General features: G+C 37.5%; 2 protein-coding genes across 3 annotated transcripts in view; one reads left to right on the top strand and one right to left on the bottom strand.

The window, feature by feature from the left end:
- The window catches only part of LOC124384638 (eukaryotic translation initiation factor 4 gamma 3-like), a 1,295,064-nt gene that overhangs the window by 734,725 nt on the left and 537,748 nt on the right, over positions 1–22,591 (top strand). The window lies entirely within an intron of this gene.
- LOC124384485 (polyadenylate-binding protein 1-A-like) overlaps positions 18,687–22,591 on the bottom strand; it is a 5,707-nt gene continuing 1,802 nt past the window's right edge. Inside the window, exon 4 of the mRNA XM_046847392.1 lies at positions 18,687–18,723. Within this exon, the coding sequence (XP_046703348.1) occupies positions 18,687–18,723 (37 nt within the window). The remainder of the gene's footprint in view (positions 18,724–22,591) is intronic.

Genomic DNA, 22,591 nt, shown 5'->3' with positions numbered 1-22,591 from the left:
TTTAGTAGGTCACATGCTCAGTGTCAACAATCTGGTATGAGAATGTCACGGTCTGAAAGAAACGGTTCTTGATACAGTACTGGTGACTCGAGAACAGCAGTATGTGTGCTGCTCGAATCGGCAGGTATGCGCATGCTCAGTGATGATCACTTGTTCAGCAGCATGTTTCAGTTTAATGTGTGTACTGTTGGAGAAACTAGAGAAGAACCCCATTCTCAGGGATATTGATTTATTTTGAGTCGTAAGTTGTGAAGACGCCATGATATTTTATTCAGATACCTCTGTAAATTCATGCACAGTGTGTGTGTAAGAGAGAGAGAGAAGAAATGATCTTTGTGTGACGTCGCAGTACGGCCACTTGTATGTATGAACGTATGATCAAAAGTCGCTCTTTCTGGCTGAAAGTCTTGAGAGAGTTCAAAACATTGACGCTTATCACTAAAAACAATTAAAAACATTTCAGCTGTTTGTTTCATTGCTGTGGTGGGTGTTGTTGAACTGCAGCACAACAAAGTTGTCATGACAATAAAAGCGCGTCCAGGCGCTATCAGAGATACTGATGTCACAAAAAGGCGGGCTTCAATTATTAAAATGCCTGGCTGAAACGGTGGTGTGTGTGTGTGTGTGTGTGTGTGTGTCTGTTTAGACACAGTAGGGTATTAAAATATTTAGAATTATATTATTTAATAGAAAACACGTGTTTGCAGTTTGGAATGTGATTTTGATAAAAATTGTGGGGTTTAATTTGAGGTGTAATTCGTTTGTACTGCATGTGACCTGTTGATGTTATACTTAAAGTGACCAGAGAAGCATAGAGAATGAGAACTTGATTATAGCGTGTGTGATGAGCTAAAAGAAATCATTCATTCATGCTACCTCTCTGTCCAAAAATTTATTTAAAAAGAAAAAGATTAATGAAAGATGTGATTGATTTTGATCTGCCAGTCTTTTACAAGCACTATTTTCTCAACCCATGACTACACATAATATGTGTTTAATATTAAATAAGAAACAAACCCTATAATCTGTTCACCTGTGTACAGCAGCACATGGGAGGACAACAAATAATGACAAGAAATAAAAAGTGACAAACTTCCTTTGATTTGACTTTTCCTTCATCACCCTTATAGCTGACATGCCATCATTATAAATGAATGTAACACTGATTTGAGGTGATCCATGAAAAAACACTTTCTATTAGTCAGTTCTATAAATGTTAGTTTTAAGACCAGGCATAAAAAACAATTGTTTGTGAGACTAAGACCACTTCCACAAATACAAAGTGCCCTAGTGTAACATTTGATCAGTTAAAACAACTTCCTCAAATCTTAATATTCAAATCCTTGTTTAGTCAATTATTCCTGGTTCTTACAGCTGATGTTCACTGTCACAACACATCATCTACAGGAATCTTTGATATCCCCAGACCTGAGGAGATACTGCAGGAGTGAGATGAGACTTTAAACTGTCAGACGAGTTCATAACATCTTCTTCATCTTCCCCTCTGATCTATCTTTACCTTCTCCTCCTGATCCTGGATTGGACAGTATCCTTCTGTAACCTATAACATAAAGCTGTTCAAACACTATGTGCTGTATTTATCTCTATGTGAAGCTCATGACTGGTAGGAGACGAGCTGCTTGGAGGAGACTGAGTCTCAAAGGGGACGATGCTTGGAGGAGACCGACCCTCACAGGTGACGAGCTGCTTGGAGGAGACCGAGTCCTCACAGGTGACGAGCTGCTTGGAGGAGACCGAGTCCTCACAGCAGCTGTTGAGGAGACTGTATAATAATTTGAATAATATCAAATATCAAATATTTCAATTCAAAGTAATATTTCAGAGTTGAACTTGGTGGACCGACTGATCCGTTGCTTTTCAGCTGATACACTGTGTGGTCACATTTTGGACACTTGTCTTTACAGCCAGATGTGGTCATAATCACATAATTCACATTTAAATGCATACAGCCAGTTAACATGCAAACACTTATAAAACACTTCATATAAATGTAGAATGAATTTAAAATTAGGGAAGCAGGAGCTTTTCAGCTATTATTTTGTTCACGACAGGACCAAATATCAGTTTATTTTATCTTTCCATAATGAGCTGGAAAAATCATAAATGCTGCAGTGCCAATGGAAGATTAAGAGAAAATCTCCAGGGACCATGAAGATTTCTTGGCCCATGATGATGACTGGATAAGCTGATTTAGATTCCTACAGCTGTGCTCCTGGATCTATGTGCTGAATTGGGTCCAGTACTACAGAGGGAAACACACCAGAACCATGCACCCTGAAATACAGGTCCTCACCACTCTGGGTTAATGACAACAGGTTGTTTCTAGTGGGAAATGGCAGACAGGGTACTATATAAATATTATATATAATTTTTTTTTGACCTTGATATAATGTAATTCTATTAAATCATGCTATAGGTCTGGTATCTTTGAGTGTCATAATGCCTGTCATTTTGGATGTTAATATATAGTCGATACATCAGGTTTCCTTCACTGTGGCACACTGACCTGCTTCAGCACATGATTCCTTTATCCTGACACATAGCAGTGTAGGGAACAGACTACAGGCAGCTGCAGGATGTGATGACTGGCTTCTTGGTGACTTTAACAACATGTAGAAATTGTAAACATTGTCCTGATGTAGTCTATAATATGACAGGTGACAGATTTCACCCTCAGATCACCTCCTTAAATGCAGATGTGGAGCTCTGGATGTCTCAGGTGGAAGATTTTATACCACAAAAGTGTAAGATTATCAGGGTGTGTGGTGTTTTGCACAATGTGGCACTGAGTTTCCCTCTCCTCCTGACCTCCCTCCCCTCAGCATTATGACCCCGACACAGCCCCTGCCCCACAAGAGGATATAAACTAAGTGGAAGAATCCATGAGGAGGTCATACATTTGTAAGGAAGACAAAAATAATGGTTGTTAATAGTGTTTATTGTGTCTCTGTAGTGAAAGATTAAAATCAGTATTTTTGACAAGACAGAAATAAAAAATGATCAAAAGAAGACGATCTACAAGATACAATAGCTTTACACTCAGCTTTATACTATTGACTATAAGTGTAAAACTATCATAAATAGCCATAAGAGAAACAGAAAGAGGAAAAAGGCATGTTCAGACTGTTTGTCTTTCTTTTTCTATTTCTCGTTTCTTTTGAATGTTTTCTTGTCTCAGCTGAGCAACAATTTCTCCCATCGCCTCGGACTCTCATATAATGATCTGTTTTATCTGAAGTCTTTTGTGGCACAGACCAGTGGCATCCAACTAGCAACATGTCCTCCAGTGCTCTTGTCTCTGATCAAATGATTCTCTCCTGCTCTGCACTATTTTTACTTTTCAGTGATTCTGAGTATCCTGGAGCTCCATGGTGGTCTGTTCCAAAGTGACCTCAAGCTGAGCAACATGTTCCTCCACTTTCTTTTGTTCTCTGATCAGCTCTCTGCTCACATTTTACAGTTTTCTCCAGTTCCTCATGGATTTCCAGAAGACTGGAACTTGGTTGTCCGTCAAAGTGACCTCAAGCTGAGCAACATGTTCCTCAGTTGTTTTGTTCTCTCGCCCAGCTTCTCTTACATTCTAGTTTTCCAGTTTCTCATGGATTTAGGAAGACTGGAGCTCCATGGTGGTCTGTTCCAAAGTGACCTCAAGCTGAGCAACATGTTCCTCCACTTTTGTTCTTGTCCAGCTCTCTCATTCTACAGTTTTCTCCAGTTTCTCATTTCAAGAGAAGACTATTTTTATGGTTTGTTCCAAATCCTCAAGCTGAGCAACATGTTCCTCAGTTGTTTTGTTCTCTCGCCAGCTCTGGCTTCTCTCAGTTATGTCCTGTTCCTGCTAAGCCAGAAGCCAAAGTAGCCTCCAGCTTGCACCGCCTGTATCAGAATGGCTTTTCTTCTCTGTCTTCTATCCTTGATTAGAAAATGCATCCAAGTCTTTTACTACTTACTATTTGTTCCAGCTTCTCCTTCATTTCAGCAATCTGCTTAGTTTTCTTTTCTTCTGGTTTGAAAATTTCTCTAAACCTTCTGAAGAGCTCCATGTTTACTCTACTGCACAAATGGAAATGAGAGAACAACGCATTCTGACTTGCATAGAGTCCTACTGTGACGTAAAAGAGATGCTCCGCCTCTGGTCTCTCTCTCTCTCTCTCTCTCTGAGGATGGACCGGGCTAGCTTAGCATGCTAACTTTAGTAGATATCTCTGTTACATAATACATAGAGGTTTTAAAGTCCAAACTGTCATTGATTCAGATTCTGTTGATATTTGTATTTGATTGATGAGTGTTAAAATTACTGTTTTTATTAATTGTACAGATAAAAACATACATCATTTAAATCTGTAAAATGTCAGAACAGGAAGTGAAATTGGGATTCTTGAAATCTTTTTAAACTGACTGTTTTCTTGTTCGCTTGTACTGCTTTCTCTTTCCTTGTTTTTACTATGATTGGAAATTGAAGACAGTTTTTGAACAGTTGAATGTAAAGTTAACATTATTGAATTATTCATGTACACTTGTTCTTGTAATGAATATATCTGATGACAAGGAGAGTTATTTGTAGTATTTTGGCTCGAGGATGTGGGTCTGTGCATGCAGAAGTTTGCTCCTGTTTGTGTGAGCTGTGTATATGTGAAGGATTTTCTTGTCTAGTGTTTTTATATCTTTGTAAAAGAATTCTTCATTTCTATGTTTTTGGATGCAGTGTATCTGTTTAAAAAATTAATGCTGAGAGTTTGAATTTTGCAGTTGTGTTGATTTCATAAAAAAATCTGGTTAGATTTCCAGAACTACTTGTCAAACCAAAGTCCAGTAAACTCACAGTTATGTTGAGGAAAAATGACTATTTTATGTGAATTAGACTAGATCTATTGTTGTGAAAACATGAAACATGATGTTTTACCAATAGGTTTTTCAGTTGCTTTAACTAAAGATTTGAAATGCTCATTAATTGATTCAGAACAGTGGCTCAATCATTTCAACAAATGAATAAAAGTTGAGTGAACTTAACACCTAATGTGCTAAACTTAACTGAGTCAATGCAAAACACTTGACTGAAGTTGAACAAATAATTTTTACAGTGTAGGACCACATGCAGCTAAAGCAACCTTTCTGACGTAGCATCTCTGGATGGTGTTTCTGTTTCACAGAAGTTAAAGATCTTGGTGTGATTATTGACCCGAGTCTTTCCTTTAAGACTCACGTGAATAATATCACCAGGATCATTTTCACCTTAGAAATATTGCTAAAATTAGAAATATGATGTCGTTACAGGATGCAGAAAAACTAGTTGATGCTTTTGTTACTTGTAGATTAGACTACTGTAACGCTTTACTGTCTGGGTGTGTGAGTAAGTGCATAAATAAGCTTCAGTTAGTTCAGAATGCAGCAAGAGTCCTCACTAGATCTAGGAAATATCACATCATGTTTTAATCAGTCTACTGTAATCAAATGTTTTAACAACTGTTTGAACTCTTTACATGTTTTATCACCACCCATACAGTGTATAATTAGACACACATTGCTGTTGCTTAACTCATTTAAAGATGAACCTCAGTGTAAACAATGATCCTTGCTGTTTTCAGTTGATACACAGTGTGATCAAAAGTATTTGGACAATGGTCTTTCAGTCAGATGTGGTTCATTCACTATTTATGCTGAGAACATGAATGGTACTAAATTTATTAAATGTTCTATTTACATGTTACAACTCAACTTGCTCTGACCTCAAATCAGGCTCTAAACTGTAGCAGTTCCTCCTAACATGAGACTTTCATGAAGTTACGCTGAGTTACAGGAAGTCACGTTTGGTTTCTGTAGGTTCTGTCGGTGGACGATTTTATTGCATCTCATGTAAAATTGCAGTAGCAGTTCTACAGAATTCACGTCTCAATGAGAGAAAAAGCTCAGCTTTAGTAACTCATCCTGCTGTTTTAATAAAAAGATTTCAATAAAAAGAGAATCTCAGCATCTCCAACTAGAAATACAATGTGGATTCTGTTCAGGTTCATACAGCAGGTGATGGAACTGCAGTTGGTTGTCAGATGTCAGTCTCACACTGCCCTCTAGTGGCCCTGTCAGGACTTTCTTTTTACTTAATTCTGTACAAATATTATTAATGGTGTTTTGTTGTCTAGTTATATGTGATGTTGATCTTTACAAAGCAACATATTTTCCTAATAATATTAAACTGTTTGTGTTTTACATACAGGGAGTTTATGTTTGATTTTTAAGCTGAATTTTTGTGATATAAATAAATGAAACAGAAGTTAAATGAAGCTGATTAAAATTAATGTAATAAATAATGTAGAAATAACGAGTACAGATTTAATAACATTTAAACAATTTGTTTTGTCAAAAACCTTTTATAAAATACAGTCTTTATGTTAAGAAACTGCATGAAGTTAGTATTAAATTTATTAAAAGTATCATCTACATGCAAGAACTCAATCAAACATATTGTTAGAATAAAATATAAACTTGATCAAACCTCAAATCAGACTCTGAACTGTACGAATGCTATTTGTTCTGTTATTGAACTAGAAACAGTGAATGTTGAGATGTTTGGGAACTGATTATTGTCTGTATATATGCAGGTCAGGGGTTTTTTCATGCTGGAACACCGTTTATTACAATGAGACGATGATGTAAGATGACGAGCCAAACCACGGAGACGAAGCTGACTGAGGTGAACCCCTCAAACTAACCCAGGAACAGAGAAGGAACTTTCTGACCACCTGCTGGTTTTGCACAAACAGAACAAAAGTTTCTTTTTCTTGAGTGAGACAGAAAACAGAATGTTTTATGTTACAGATTTTTCTAGAACTGTGGAATCGAGTCATTTTCCAGTGAATCTTTTGATTCGGACTCAATTGAACCAAAACCAGAGAACTGACTTTTTTGAGTTATTGTTACACTGTTGCTAACATTATTATTAGATTTATTATTATTATTGTTGTTATTGTTACTACTAAAACATTATTAGATATTACTTTCATTATAATGAAGTTTTATAGGAAAAATTATAACTAAATAAACAATTCCAGAAAAGGGGTTCCAGCAGTCTCCAAACTCAGCACCTGTTTCAGCTCTACCAGTAAGAGTGAGAGACAGAAAATCCCAGTCTTCACTGGTTGTATCCCCCAACACACCTGAAGAGAGGTGGAATCAGGATTTTACAACCCAGCCAGTCTGTAGACCATCTGTCATAGCACTTGTTGATGAGAAGATGTTGGGAACGGGCTACAAACTGTTTGTTGACGACTTCTACACAAGTCCAGCACTGTTTAGAGATCTCCTAAAAAAAAAAAAATATCTGAGCATGTGGGAAATTTCAGTCCACAAACCCTCAAACCATCACCAACAAGCTTCTGAAAAAAGCTCCTCGAGGCCTCATCACTGGCTGAGAGAAGAGGATGTGCTGTTTGTAGAATGGAAGGATAAAAGGAAGCTCCAGATGTGCTCCATCATTCACAGAGGCACTGAAGGAAGCATTGTGCTACTTTTATGTTCATTACTTTCTTCTTCTACTGTTTTTCTAATGTTCAAATACCAGTCTTATGCTTATTGTGTGAATGTTATTATTCCCAGTACATTTGGTTATCAGGCTGCTTTTCCTCAAACAGACGGAGGGAGAAAAGGACTACACACAGTCTCAGAATAATGTTTATAGGAATCTCCTTTTTATTGTATTTTATTCAAAGTGGAAATATAAACTCATTACACATGTGACTTTTAACCCGTCACTATTCTGGATTGCTTCAGGAATTAATTCATGTATTTATAAATAATAATAAAAAATAATGTTTTATGACGTACACATTTTTTTCTAAGGAACTTCAGCATCTTTGGATGATGTAAAGCCCAAAGTGTGTTCTTTTAAAAGAGATGTAAATTGTGTATGTAGCACACTGTTGTCAGGAACTTTTACCAGTGAAAGTCAGGAAGGTCATTTTCAGCTGTGAGGCCCAAAAGTGGGGCTGAAACCGAACAGGGTTCAAGAAACCGGGTTTATTTTCATATAAGTAACAGTATTTAGTTCAGTAAACTTAAGTTCATTTAAAGGAGAATTCAGTGCTGTTTAGTTCAGTAAAGTCTTCATTTAATCCAAAACTATTCCATTCATTAAGTTCAATTATCCTCAAATTAATATTTTTACATTCAATAAAAACAAATCATCCAGTTTTCATTGATGTTTATTTAGTGAATAATGCATTTAATAAACAATTGGTTTCACTCAGAATGACGTTTTATTTTTTAATAAGTAGTAAAAATGTGTTTTTTTATAAAACTCATCTGAAGCATAAAGATAAAAATGCACCAGTTGGTTAAAAGAAAACATTTAAAAGTAAAACATTTATTCCAGCTCATAAATCCTATAAAACATGCAGCATTAAACATGAACTTCCAGCAGATGAACATCTCATAATACTGTCTGGAAGTGAGAAATGTACAGGTTGTTTTACTCCATACACATGAACTTACTTTGATCAGAAACACAATCATACTCCAAATCAATTAATCAATAAAGTCAATAAAAGAATCCCAAACTGCTGTGTGTCTTGTCCTCGCTATTAATGACGTCATTAGAGCTCCACTACTTCTAATTACCTGCTGTGACAGTGAGCTCTAATACACATCACACTGCCACCTACTGGTCATTTATGATTCTGCAACATTCATAGAGTCACTCCGGTCAACTTCCGGTTCTCAACTCGGATTCACTCGCTTTATACACAGTTTACAGCCGTTTTTATCTTATTTATGACTGTAATATCACTCTTCTCTCAGGAACAACAGAAAAGCTGTGAAGACGTTTTTTTATCCGCTCTTTACCTCTGTAATGTGCGCATGCGCATAGTGTCAGGTTAAGAGAGACCGGGTTACGTCCACAGACGGAGGGCGGGCATCTGTGACGTCACAGTAAGGCAACGTCTATAATTGGGAACGCCTGTTTTCTCTCATTTCCAAGGTTTTTGTGTGTAAGTAAAGAGGCATAAACATGGAGCTCTTCAGAAGGTTAAGAGAGATTTTTCAAACCAGAAGAACGAAGAAAACTAAGCAGATTGCTGAAATGAAGGAGAAGCTGGAACACATGGAGAAAGTAGTGAAAGACTTGATGCATTTTCTTCTAATGATAGAGAAGATAACAGAAGAGAAAGAAGAGAAAGCCATTCTGCTACAGACGGTGCAAAAGCTGGAGGCTACTTTGGCTTCTGAGCGAAAGCAGCAGGAACAGGATATAACTGAGAGAAGCCAGAGCTGGACGAGAGAACAAAAACAACTGGAGGAACGTGTTGCTCAGCTTGAGGTCACTTTGAAACAGACGACCAAGGAGCTCCAGTCTTCCCTGAAAATCTATGAGGAACTGGAGAAAACGGTAGAATGTGAGAGAGAGAGCTGGACGAGAGAACAAAAACGACTGGAGGAACATGTTGCTCAGCTTGAGGTAAATTTGGAACAGACCTCCATGGAGCTCCAGGATACTCAGAATCACTGTGAGAAAGTAAAAAATAGTGCAGAGCAGGAGAGAGATCATTTGATCAGAGCGAAAGAGCGACTGGAGGAACGTGTTGCTCAATTTGAGCCCACGTTGGATTTTGAGGAAAAACAAGAGGATGAAAGAGAGAAAACTAAACTTGACATAGAGAAGAGGAACAACTTACAGCTTCAGACCAACAGGGGGCTCCAGGACACCCAGAATCTCTGTGAGGAAGAAAAGAAGACTTCAGAGAATAAAACAGATCATTATATGAGAGTCCGAGAGCGATGGGAGGAAATTGTTGCTCAGCTGAGACAAGAAAACATTCAAAAGAAATCGAGAAATAGAAAAAAAAGAAGACGACAAGAGAAACAGAGAGTCTGAACACTTTTACTACAGCGAGACACAATAAACACTATTGAATAAATAAAGATTTTGAATTTCAGTCATGTCTAATGTCTCTTCATCACAGAGAGCATTCAATGATGGCATTTTTTTTCTTGAAATCCAGTTTAGTAAAGTCAGTGATGTTTGATGTCCTTAAATAGTAGTCTACTGAAAAGCACAGTTTAATACTGTGTGCACATGTGTGTATCAGTGTTCTGATTTAATCATTTGAAAAGTTGGTGAAAGTCACAAGAATGTGTGTGTGTGTGTGTGTGTGTGTGTGTGTGTGTGTGTGTGTGTGTGTGTGTGTGTGTGTGTGTGTGTGTGTGTGTGTGTGATGTAAAGTGTTTGAGTAAATGTACTTTGTTACTGTACTTGAGTAACTATAAGTGACTTCCTGTCTGATGAACTGTTCTGTATTGGTCCTGTTTACTTCAATAGTAAGGAATGTAGACCTGAGATTCTGATTATTGGTCTTTTATTACCCATAAGGCAGTGGTTTTTAACCTTTTTTGAGGCGTGACTCATTGTTTACATGAAGAAAACACAGTGCATGTAGGGGTACGGCCATGGACGTAAATTTCATTTAACAGTAGGGGGGGGGACAATGAATATAAAATTTCTCATGAGCAATTTTTGAAGGGGGACACAAATAATACAGTCAAACTGTACTTACAGTATAAAGACACGGTGTCCCAACAGTGAAAAACTTTGTTTCTATCATTATTATTGTAGCATGGAGACTGCGTCAGTTACAATGGTAATTCAAACTGCTTTACATAAATAAAGTAAAAATATAATAAATAAAAAAAATAACCAGAACAATAAAAACAAGGAATTAAAAAAGGGTTTAACATTTTATTTACAAATGAAGACATTTAAGAACAGAATAGAAACTGATTATAAAAATACAGTGTGGTCAGTTCGACTGTAGCACAGTGATCATTTAGTAAATGCACAGATAAACAATATGCTAATTGTGTGTTAATGTTAACATTATACCAAGTCGTCCCAAATAAAACACTGCATGTGAAACAGCTTTGGTGTGTTAGTGTCAGTGCACTATGCTACAAGCTATTGTAAACAAGCTAACGTTCACTAGATAAGTGATATTTTAATCTCTAATAGAGCAGATTCATGGAAAATTACATCCGAAATCAGCATTTTTGCCGCAACTAATTTATGAATGAGTCTGCATCAACTACATTAAAGAGAATCGCTTTATTTAAGGTGAATAAAATCCTTTAGTTAATGGAGTTGAACATTAATTGAGGCGCAGACACACACCTGACTCGTGTGTGTAGAGAAGGTGAGATGAACTGGGAAAGCAGGCAGTGGGTCAAACCACTGTGAGGAAGGAGAGTGGGGAACTCAACTGTTTCTAAATGCATTTTTGCGTAGTTTTTTTTTTTACTTAAACAATTATTTTAGGTATACATACATATATTTTTCATATAATAGAGAATACATATAATAGAGAGTGTGATTTTTTTATATTTTTTGGGGATTCAGGATTTACGCCCATGGGTGGTCAGAATGTTTCTACTCTGTTCCTGGGTTAGTTTCAGGGGTTCACCTCAGTCAGCTTCATCTGGTCATTTATGATTCTACAACATTCATATAGTCACTCGGGTCAACTTCCGGATTGTGTGTAATCTTCCCTCTGTAATCTGTACATGCGCAGTGTGTGTGTGTGTGTGTGTGTGTGTGTGTGTGTGTGTGTGTGTGAGAGAGAGAGAGATAAAGAGAATGAGAGAAAGAAAGTGAGTGACATGATGATGTCACAGGCAGAGGGCGGGGCATCTAGGTGTGATGTCACAGTGTGACGCGTCTATATAATTCAAAGCGTGCTTTTGTTTCTTATTTGTGAATTTACCAATTGTAAGTAAAGAGACACTAAAATTGACAACCACCAAACAAACAAACAGCAGCAAGAAGCAGCAGCGATTAGCAGCAACTAAAAAAACATTACAAATTCTCTTCTATTGAACATTTCTTTATACAGGTACCTGGTAAGTCGTCTAAATAATTATGGTAGAATATTGTAGATTATTTAGTAGAAGACTCGAAAAGTACAAAGTCATTATTTAGCGACATTAGCATGGGTAACTAGCCGGCTAGCTAAGCTTAGCTTTTATAGTTTAGCTTTTTATATTAATCCAACAAATTGACCTAATATTTAATATAGAACCTATTAGATACAATTAATATAAATTTTCTCATGACAATTTTTGAAGGGGGACACAAATAATACAGTCAAATTGTACTTACAGTATAAAGACACAGTGTCCCCACAATGAAAAACTTTGTTTCTATCATTATTATTGTAGCATGGAGACTGCGTCAATTACAACGGTAATTCAAACTGCTTTACATAAATAAAGTTCTTTGATTATATCGTATATAAATCATGTTGTTGTTGTGTGTATTTTATGCTGTGTGCAGGAACATGGCAGCTGGTGAACAAAGGTGGCTGCTGCAAGGTATGCGTCTGCATCAAGGCACGTGTGCGTACATCGAAGCATGTGCTGAGGGGTATCACTTCAACTTTGTCACCTCTAGACCTACCTGCGATGCTTGTTTTTTCCTTGTTCTTCAAAAGCACTGCCTGTGGTGCCTGGAGCAGCCCACCTGTCCTTTAGGTGAACGGTGCCATCATTTACCCCGTAAATGGTTCAGGTTTCCTCCGGAAAAGGACGAATTCGTTTGGGAAACTGATGCGGACCCGCTCAGACCGGTGATGGACATTCTGCACCACGCTGACATGTTCTCCCCAGATGGAATGTGGCTAGATTCCATCCAGAACTCTGTCTATGATCTTCCTGCAGGACTTCAGCTGATCACCCGTATCTTTCATGTGCGTAGGGCTATTACCCTTGCCCAATCGTTTGGAGTTCCTGCCCGCTCGCTGGTTGCTCCGAGAACTCACAGATTTCTGTTCACGGAATTCGTCATGCAAAGCACCTTTGTAACGTACTACACCATCACCTTCTGTGGCTATGTTCTATGGACAACTGAACCAGCGAAACATCGTGATTGGAATTGTCGTCCTATCCTTTGTCACAAATGTCACACAATGGGAACAGACTCAATGGTATTCTCATCGAGACGTCACGGTGGTGATTTGAGGATTCACGATGCGGTGTGGTCTGCACTGAAGTCTCACAGTTCTATATCTGCTCTTTTGCCGGACTGGGTCAGACGACTATCACCCATTCCAGTAAAAAAAACAAAAAAAAAAAAAACAAGAGAAAAAAAAAGGCAAGTGAATCTGGACATCAAGGACAGGAACTGAAAGCTAAACCTCTCCATGTCCAATAATAATTAATAAAATCAATAAAAATATGAAATCACTTGTTTATTGAAGTGTTCGACATCATTTAAATTCTGATTCTAAATCTGTGTTTTTCAACTGGAGGATGCTGTTAAGCTAAATAAATAAAATCCACATGATAAGTTAAACCATGATTTTTGTCTTCCTTACAAACGCCGTATGACCTCCTCATGGAGTCTTCCACCAGTTTATATCCCTCTTGTGGGGCAGGGGGCTGTGGCTCGGGGTCATAATGCTGAGGGGGAGGGAGGTCAGGAGGGAGAGGGAAACTGGTCCTCAGTGCCACATTGTGCAAAACACCACACACCCTGATAATCTTACACACATTTTCCGGGTGGTATAGAAGTCTTCCACCTGAGACATCCAGAGCTCCACATCTGCATTTAAGGAGGTGAGGAGCGTCTGAGGGGTGAAGCCTCTGTCACCTGTCATATTATAGACTACATCAGGACAATGTTTACAATTTCTACATGTTGTTAAAGTCACCAAGAAGCCAGTCATCACGTCCTGCAGCTGCCTGTAGTCTGTTCCCTACACTGCTATGTGTCAGGATAAAGGAATCATGTGCTGCAGCAGGTCAGTGTGCCACAGTGAAGGGAAACCTGATGTATCGACTACCCACCTTAATAATAACATCCAAAATGACAGGCATTATGACACTCAGGGGCAGATACCAGACCTATAGCATGAGATTTAATAGAATTATATTATATCTAAAGAAGGTCTTTGTGAAAAAGTTAATTATATATAATATTTATATAAAGTATTTCCCTGTCTGCCATTTCCCACTAGAAACAACCTGTTGTAATTAACCCCAGAGTGGTGAGGACCTGTATTTGGACGGAGATGGCATGGTTCTGGTGTGTTTCCCTCTGTAGTACTGGACCCAGTTCAGCACATAGATCCAGGAGCACAGCTGTAGGAATCTAAATCAGCTTATTATCCAGTCATCATCATGGGCCAGGAAATCATCAAGGTTCCTGGAAACTCTTTTTCTCCTTAATCTTTCATTGGCACCACAGCATTTATGATTTATTCCAGCTCATTATGGAAAGATAAAATAAACTGATATTTGGTCCTGTGCCATGAACATAAAAGCAATAATAGCTACAGAAAACCTCCTGCTTCCCTCTGTAGCGGGTATTTAAATCCAATTTAAAATGCTTTCAGTGATTCTACATTCTGTTTATATGAAGTGTTTTCACAGTTTGCATGTTAATTGGCTGTATGGTGCATTTAAGTGCATGTGAATTATGTGAATTTATGAATCACATCTGACTGGAAAAGACAACTGTCCAAATACTTTTGACCACACAGTGTGTATCAGCTGAAAAGCAGCAACGGATCAGTCGGCGTTTCACTGGGATTCAACTCTGAAATATAACTTTTGATTTTTATTATATGAAATATTTTATATTATATATTTGATAGTATTCAAATTATTATTATACAGTCTCCTCCAAGCAGCTCGTCCCCTGTGAGGACTAAGTCTCCTCCAAGCAGCTCGTCCCCTGTGAGGACTCGGTCTCTTCCAAGCAGCTCGTCCCCTGTGAGGACTCAGTCTCCTCCAAGCAGCTCGTCCCCTGTGAGAACTCAGTCTCCTCCAAGCAGCTCGTCCCCTGTGAGGACTCAGTCTCCTCCAAGCAGCTTGTCTCCTACCAGTCATGAGCCTCACATAGAGATAAATACAGAGCACATAGTGTTTGAACAGCTTTATGTTATAGGTTACAGAGGGATTTCTGTCCAACACCAGGGGATCAGGAGGAGAAAGTAAAAGATGAAGAGATCAAGAGGAAGAAGATGAAGAGAAGATGTTATGGACTCGTCTCTGAGTAACAGTTTAAAGTCTCATCTCACTCGTTCCTGTTCAGTATCTCACCTCAGGCCTGGGGATATCAAAGATTCCTGTAGATGATGTGTTGTGTATACAGTAGAACATCAGCTGTAGGAGAACCAGGGAATAATTGACTAAACAAGGATTTGAATATCAAGATTTAGCAGAAAGGAGAAAGTTGTTTTTGCTGATAACTGATCAAATGTTACACTAGGGCACTTTGTATTTGTGGAAGTGGTGTTAATCTCACGTGTAAACATTTGAATTGTTTTATGCCTCGTTAGTCTTAAAACTAACATTTATAGAACTGACTAATAGAAAGTGTTTTTTTTCATGGATCACCTCAAATCAGTGTTACATTCATTGTGTGTGTATAATGATGGCATGTCAGCTATAAGGGTGATGGAGGAAAAGTCAAATGAAGTTTGTCACTTTTTTGTTTCTTGTCATTATTTGTTGTCCTCCCCATGTGCTGCTGTACACAGGTGAACAGAGACGTCCATTCACACCAAGCTTTTTACAGAAATCACCAAATCTTGATTTTATTACTGCTGAGATGATTTTATAGGAGTTTAGGTTCTTATATTAATACTGATATAAAAATCCCATATATATTATGGTGTAGTCGTGGACCAGTTGAGAAAACACTAAGTGCTTGTAAAAAGACTGGCAGCAGATCAAAATCAATCACATCTTTCATTAATGTTTTTTCTTTTTTAAATACATTTTTGGACCTGATTGTATTCAATAAAAAATATGTATTACAGTTAATTTACCTTGTGATTAATTTACCAGATTATTTTATTCTTATGATAATTTCTTGCTTACAAACGTCTTAATAAGTAGATGATTATAATTGAAGGATGAACAGAGACTATAAATACTACCATGTGTTTAAGTACAAAATCTGTTTGTGTTCAGAGAAGGTAAGTATAATGAATAATCTAAGGAAAATGAAATAAAGTCTGTTAAAAGTGCAGTGTTGTCAGGAAACAGAAGGAAGCGAGGCCAGGTAGCATGAATGAATGATTTATTTTCTAATAGCTCATAACACACATCTGACACGCGCTAATCACGTGTTCTCTCATTCTCTATTTTCAATGCACTTCTACTCCCCCTAATGGTCACTTTAAGTATAACATAACAACAGGTCACCACATGCAGTACAAACTAATTACACCTCAAATTAAACCCCACATTTTTATCAAAATCACATTCCAAACTTCAAACACGTGATTTCTATTAAATAATATAATTCTAAATATTTTAATAGCCTACTGTGTCTCAACAGAGGAGGCTACAGGAACTCGTGAAGGGTTTACAATCACATCACTTCCTTGTCTTAACGCCACCTGTTTTCAGCTTCCGCGTTTGAATAATTGAAGCCCCGCCTCTTTTGTGACATCGGCATCCCTGATTGGTCATATTTCTTGGTAAATGCACCAATGAAACGGCAGCCGGGAAGCGCTTTTATTGTCATGACAACTTTGTTGTGCTGCTGTTCAACACAAACATTTACTGACCACAGCAATGAAGCGCAAACAAACAGCTGAAATGTTTTTAATTGTTTTTAGTGATAAGCGTCAATGTTTTGAACAATCCACTCTCCAAGACACCAAAAAAGATTTTTCAGCCAGAAAGAGCGACTTTCAGAAGAAAGAAGGAGAAATAATGACAGATAATAAGACGGGTAACAGCTACAGCTGCTTCTCCTGCTGTCAACTTTATTCAACTTTATTGTCATTGTACAGAGAACAAGTACAGAGACAATGAAATATAGTTATCATTTAGTTCCTAAAACCACATTAAATATCAATCTGTCATGCAGGAAATATAAAATGATTTTGTACTGACTGAGTAATGCAGCACTTATAAAATATTTGTACTACAACATTGTGTGTGTTTAAGAATGGTGCAGTTTTGCATGACTCTGTTCTGTTCACTGTTGTAACTAGAAGTTTATAATGATTTCTGTTTAACTTAAAGTTTGTTTTTTATTTTGTAGATAAATTTAACGTTGCCAAGTGCAGAGATAAAAAAGGCAACATCAGAAGGCCAATGAATGCCTACATGGTTTGGGCGAGGAAACAGCGGCCCATCTTTTCCAAGTCCAATCCAAATAGCAGCTCTGCAGAGATCAGCATGCAGCTTGGGATCGCGTGGAACAAACTGAGTGAAGAACAGAAGAAACCCTACTACACTGAATCATGGAGGCTTAAACAGGAACACGAACAGTTGTTTCCTGGTAGGTGAACTTTCTTTATAGACAAATGGCAAAATACCAAAACAAACGCATCAATTCTGACACTTTTATTGTTTTTATGTTGCTTCTTACTCTTTAAATTCTTCTTTTCTATCATGTAGATTGGGTTTATAAACCGCTTCCAAAGAAGGGAAGGAGAAAAGGCAGTTTGCAGAGTAGTGACTCACAGAGGAGACCTGATCATCAACCAAACCACCACATAGTCATGAACATGCCAGAAGAAGTACCAGTCCATGACCTCGTGCCTGAAGTTAGTGATCAGTTCTCCGGCCTTAGCCACCAAGAACTGCTGTCTCCTAAAGACTTCTGCTTTGATCCTCCTCTTTTCCCTTCTGTTTCTGAGTCGACTTTCTGCCAGACCAAGTGAGTTAGTAAACTGCATTGGAACAGTTTCAGAAGAATGACATGCAAATGAAGTTTTACTCTGCATCTTAAATAATCACCATAATCGCCACTCATTTACTTTAATATGCAGCTAAAATTGTGCACTTCTGTTTACAGCACCTGCTATGGGTCTGACTGTACAAGCAGTGAGGTTCAGCTCGAGGACGAGGAGGAAATCACTTTGCTCAACAATGACATCTTTTCCATTTTAAATGAGGAATATGGCTTTTTTAACCAGTCTGGAGACCAGAATCATACTGAAGACCCCCACAACAGCACAGAGATCCTGGATTCTGTACCAGTGTTTGATATCGACAGCTTCGAGGATCTGTTGAAGAAACTTGAAGATATAGAAAATGATTTAGGAATAGAGGAAGATGGTGAAATACGAACGTTTCATGTACTTTAGTGTGCATGTTGTTTCACCATCTTCATTTTATATTAAATTTTATTTTAAACAACTTTTATATAAGGAAATAAAGATTTTGTATGACAATCATGTCTAATGTCTCTTCATCACAGAGAAAATTCAATCACTTCATTTTCTTTCTTGAAATCCACTTTAGTAAAGTCAGTGATGTTTGATGTCCTTAAAGAAAAGGAATTTGACAGAAACTGAAGTTGAGGTATTTTCTTGCAGCTTTAGTGCTTTGTTTAAATTAAATGTGGGGCAGAACCTGATTCACTTAAATATCTGTACTTGATAATTGAGCACATGGATTAGCACAAGAAATTCAGTGAGCATAAGTAAAATGATCATGTCGTCTCAGCTTCATCCAGAAAACCTGGAAGTTTACCAAGAAAAAGCTGTTGGTTTTATTGACATGTACACACACATTAAGACACTTTTAAGGACTCATTAGAACAATGTTTAGTGTATGAGAGAGAAAATGTCAATAAGAATTTGATTGAACGCACACACAGATGAAAATTTTTGCCTGTAGCGCCTCCTTGTTGTGGGTTATAGATTCATACTGGGACTTCAGGACACTGTGAGCCTCTCGTTCTTGCTCACGCTCCTAAAACACAGCCATGAGGAAGAGGATGAAGGATTTAGTCATTAAGGGTTTAGTCATTAATGTTCACATCCACAATGAGGCTCTACTAATATTACCTTCACCACCAGCTTGTGTGTTTAAACCTGAATAAATCCACTATTAAACCATTAAAAACATTTTAACAAGTTATCACAATTTATATTTGAGTAAATATTTGAACACTTTGTCTTTTCCTAACACTGTTTATCAGTTCATTTCTGCTGAACTGAAGCCATTTTCTTTCCTCTCAGTTTAACAGCAGTTACTGAAGCACACAGAGGAACAACTCAGTCATACACTAGGACACATTTCACTACCACATTTATACCTGTTTTACATCTTTATTATTTCCTATAGTGTCCATTTACTGTGTAAATGTAGATCAAAATACAGAAACAACATGAAAATACAATTATTTAGCAAAATTAGCTAACTAGCCAGCTAGCTATTTTAGCTTTAATAGTTTTCCTTCTCAGTCTAAATATCAGATTTGTAGTGAACTATAAGTAAACTCTTGGTATCTATAAGTTTATTGGTCTCCTACACCATTAGCTGAAAGGTCCATTTCTGCTCACTGCAACATTTATGGAAATAAATGATAGATAGATAGATAGATAGATAGATAGATAGATAGATAGATAGATAGATAGATAGATAGATAGATAGATAGATAGATAGATAGATAGATAGATAGAGATTTATTGTAATTGCATTGTACAGGTACACAGCAATGAAATGCCGTTTGGCATTAACTAGAAGTGCAAAATGTAGCTATCGTGCAAAAGGGCAGATAAATATATGTAATATTTACAGCAAGTGATAAATATGTAAACATATGTACAGTGGATAAATATAAAGGCAGTAACAGTGCAGAGATGTGTGGACATCATTAAGAAGTACAGGATGGATCTAAGTCTATGGCATTGAAGAGTAATGTGCAGAAGTGAAGATTACAAGATTATGGCATTTAAGAATTATCAAGCTAAATAACCAGTCTATAATTTTGTCAAATTTATTTACTTTTCCTGCAAGTCTGTGATCTTTATGCTAATGATCAGGAGTAAACACAAAATGAGGAACATCGCTTTTCCCCTCTTCACTCCGGTACCGATGGTCCTGATCACCTTTCCACCTGTTTGGGGATTTTATGGGTGACTTGTTTCTCAATAATAATAATTATAATAATAATAAATGATAAACTCTGTGTTTTAAAGAGAATAAAATCCATAAAGCTCGGAAACTCACCGTTCAGGGGCCGTACAGTTCACTTCATCCCGACAGAGGGTCTTCATCCTCCACCTGGAACACGGCGTCTCTCGGAGCTACAGGAGGAAAATCAAGCGATGCTGAGGAAAGAAAAGTCCAAACAAATAAAATCAAATAAATAATATAAATATTTCATATAATAAAAATTATTATATGTATATCTTTTCAGCTGATACACACTGTGTGGTCAAAAGTATTTGGACACTTGTCTTTTCCAGCCAGATGTGATTCATAAATTCACCTAAAATGCTCTTAAATGCACCATACAGCCAATTAACATGCAAACTGTTGAAACACTTCATATAAACAGAATGTAGAATCACTGAAAGGATTTTAAATGGGATTTAAATACCCGCTACAGAGGGAAGCAGGAGCTTTTCTGTAGCTATTATTGCTATGTTCATGCCACAGGACCAAATATCCGTTTATCTTTCCATAATGAGCTGGAATAAATCATAAATGCTGTGGTGACCCCCGTGTGTAATGCTGCATGATGGCACTGCTGGAGGATTACACCAATGGAAGATTAAGGAGAAAAGAGTCTCCAGGGACCATGATGATTTCTTGGCCCATGATGATGACTGGATAATAAGCTGATTTAGATTCCTACAGCTGTGCTCCTGGATCTATGTGCTGAATTGGGTCCAGTACTACAGAGGGCAACAGGTTGTTTTTAGTGGGAAATGTCTTGATTCATAATATGATGTGTATATATATATATATATATATATATATATATATATATATATATATATATATATATATATATATATATATATATATAAAATATGATATGATGTACCTGTTCCAGACTGTGCTGTAGACTACAACAGGTTCATACAAATTATTCAGTCATGTAAATTCAGCTTGATTATATTTCATATATGATGAAACTCAAAACATCAGTGCTTATGCTCCACAAGTTGGTTGTGAGATGGAGGAGAAGGAAAAATTCTGGAGTGAGTTATATAGAGTGGTAGAAGGTGTTCCTAGGAATAAAAGATTGGTGATTGGGGCAGATTTAATGGGCATGTAGGTGAAGAGAACAGTGGTGATGAGGAGGTGATGGGTAGGTATGGCTTTAACCTCTCAGTCGTCGGAGTTGCGCCAGCGCAACTGATATCCCATTGTTCTCAGGTGTTAATGTTTAGCAATAGATCCCACTACATGCCCTGAGAGATGGTGGTGCCCAGGAACCTGAATGACTCCACTGCTGCCATAGTGCTGTTCATTATGGTGAGTGGGGGAGGCAGGGGTTTCTCCTAAAATCCACAATCATCTCCACTGTTTTGAGCGTGTTAAGCTCCAGGTTTTTATGACTGCACCATGTCTCTCAGGCCTTTCTTCACTGAAGCAGGGTCGTTGGCTGAAAACTGATTCTACAGCTATTTAGAGTAGCTCCTCTTAGCCACTCTATTAGGATCAATGATGAGGATTAATCTTCCTCATATTAATGAATTAATCATGTACTACAGTATTTGAAAATAACTTGAAATCCTGTCAACCGAGAACAGAAAGTTGTGGGTACATTGGGAACTCAAAACTCAAAAGTCTCCCAAAACTGGAAAGTTGCAATCTGGAAACATATGCAGGTGCAGGTGATTGTGTGGATCCATAGGGTAGTGGTCATCACATCTGCTTTACACACAGAAGGTTCTTCTGCGACCCCCAGTGGAACCATGCAGCTAGCAAACATGAATGAGGTTTATGTATTTGTCACAAATTGTTACTTAATCCTGGTAATAAATAAACAACTTTTGGTGTTTCTGCATTGTGCTTGTAACAGAAATGGGTGCATTTCTGAAAAGTGATTTCGAGTTAACAGATGAGCACATTGGTAGAATATGTAATGTCATGAAGGAATCTGACCTATTTAGCATTAGTCATGAAGGACCAATGAGAACCAATTTTTCAAGAACAAAGGCTTTTTAAAAAATGTTCAGATACACAGAACCTGTAAAGTTATACTTAGGAATAGATGAAACAAGGTCACAGAGGTTTGCCTACTATGTTCCGTTGAAAGACACTTTGAGATGTTTATTGGAGTCTGACTTATGGCGGAATTGTGCTGCACAGGATAAATGCTTACCGTGCACTGATGTTCTTTGTGATGTCAGTGATGGTCAGGTATACAAAACCAATGAGTTATTTTCTCAAAACCCATCATGTCTCAAAATAATTCTATATCAAGATTCTTTTGAGGTGGTGAACCCATTAGGTTCAGCAAAAAGCAAGCACAAAGTTCTAGCTGTATATCTGTCTCTGGCTAATTTACCACCTCATATAAGATCAAGTACAGACCACATGTCACTTGTAATGCTTTGTCGAGAAAAATACTTCAAACACTTTGGACATGACAAAGTTTTCTCAAGGCTAATTGCAGACTTGAAAGACCTGGAAGACAATGGAATAACTGTGGCAGAGGAAAACATTAAAGGGACAGTTTTTTGCATTGCAGGGGACAATTTTGGGGTCTCATAGTATCGGTGGATTCACAGAAAATTTTAGTGTTTCTGAATATTTCTGCAGGTATTGCCGGATATCACGAAGGGATTTTCAAACAGATCCAAATGCATGTGGGCCT

Source organism: Silurus meridionalis, chromosome 4 (genome assembly GCF_014805685.1).
Source record: "Silurus meridionalis isolate SWU-2019-XX chromosome 4, ASM1480568v1, whole genome shotgun sequence".
Taxonomy (NCBI): domain Eukaryota; kingdom Metazoa; phylum Chordata; class Actinopteri; order Siluriformes; family Siluridae; genus Silurus; species Silurus meridionalis.
The sequence above is the reverse complement of the archived record's forward strand: the minus strand, read 5'-3'. Positions and strand labels throughout refer to the sequence as shown.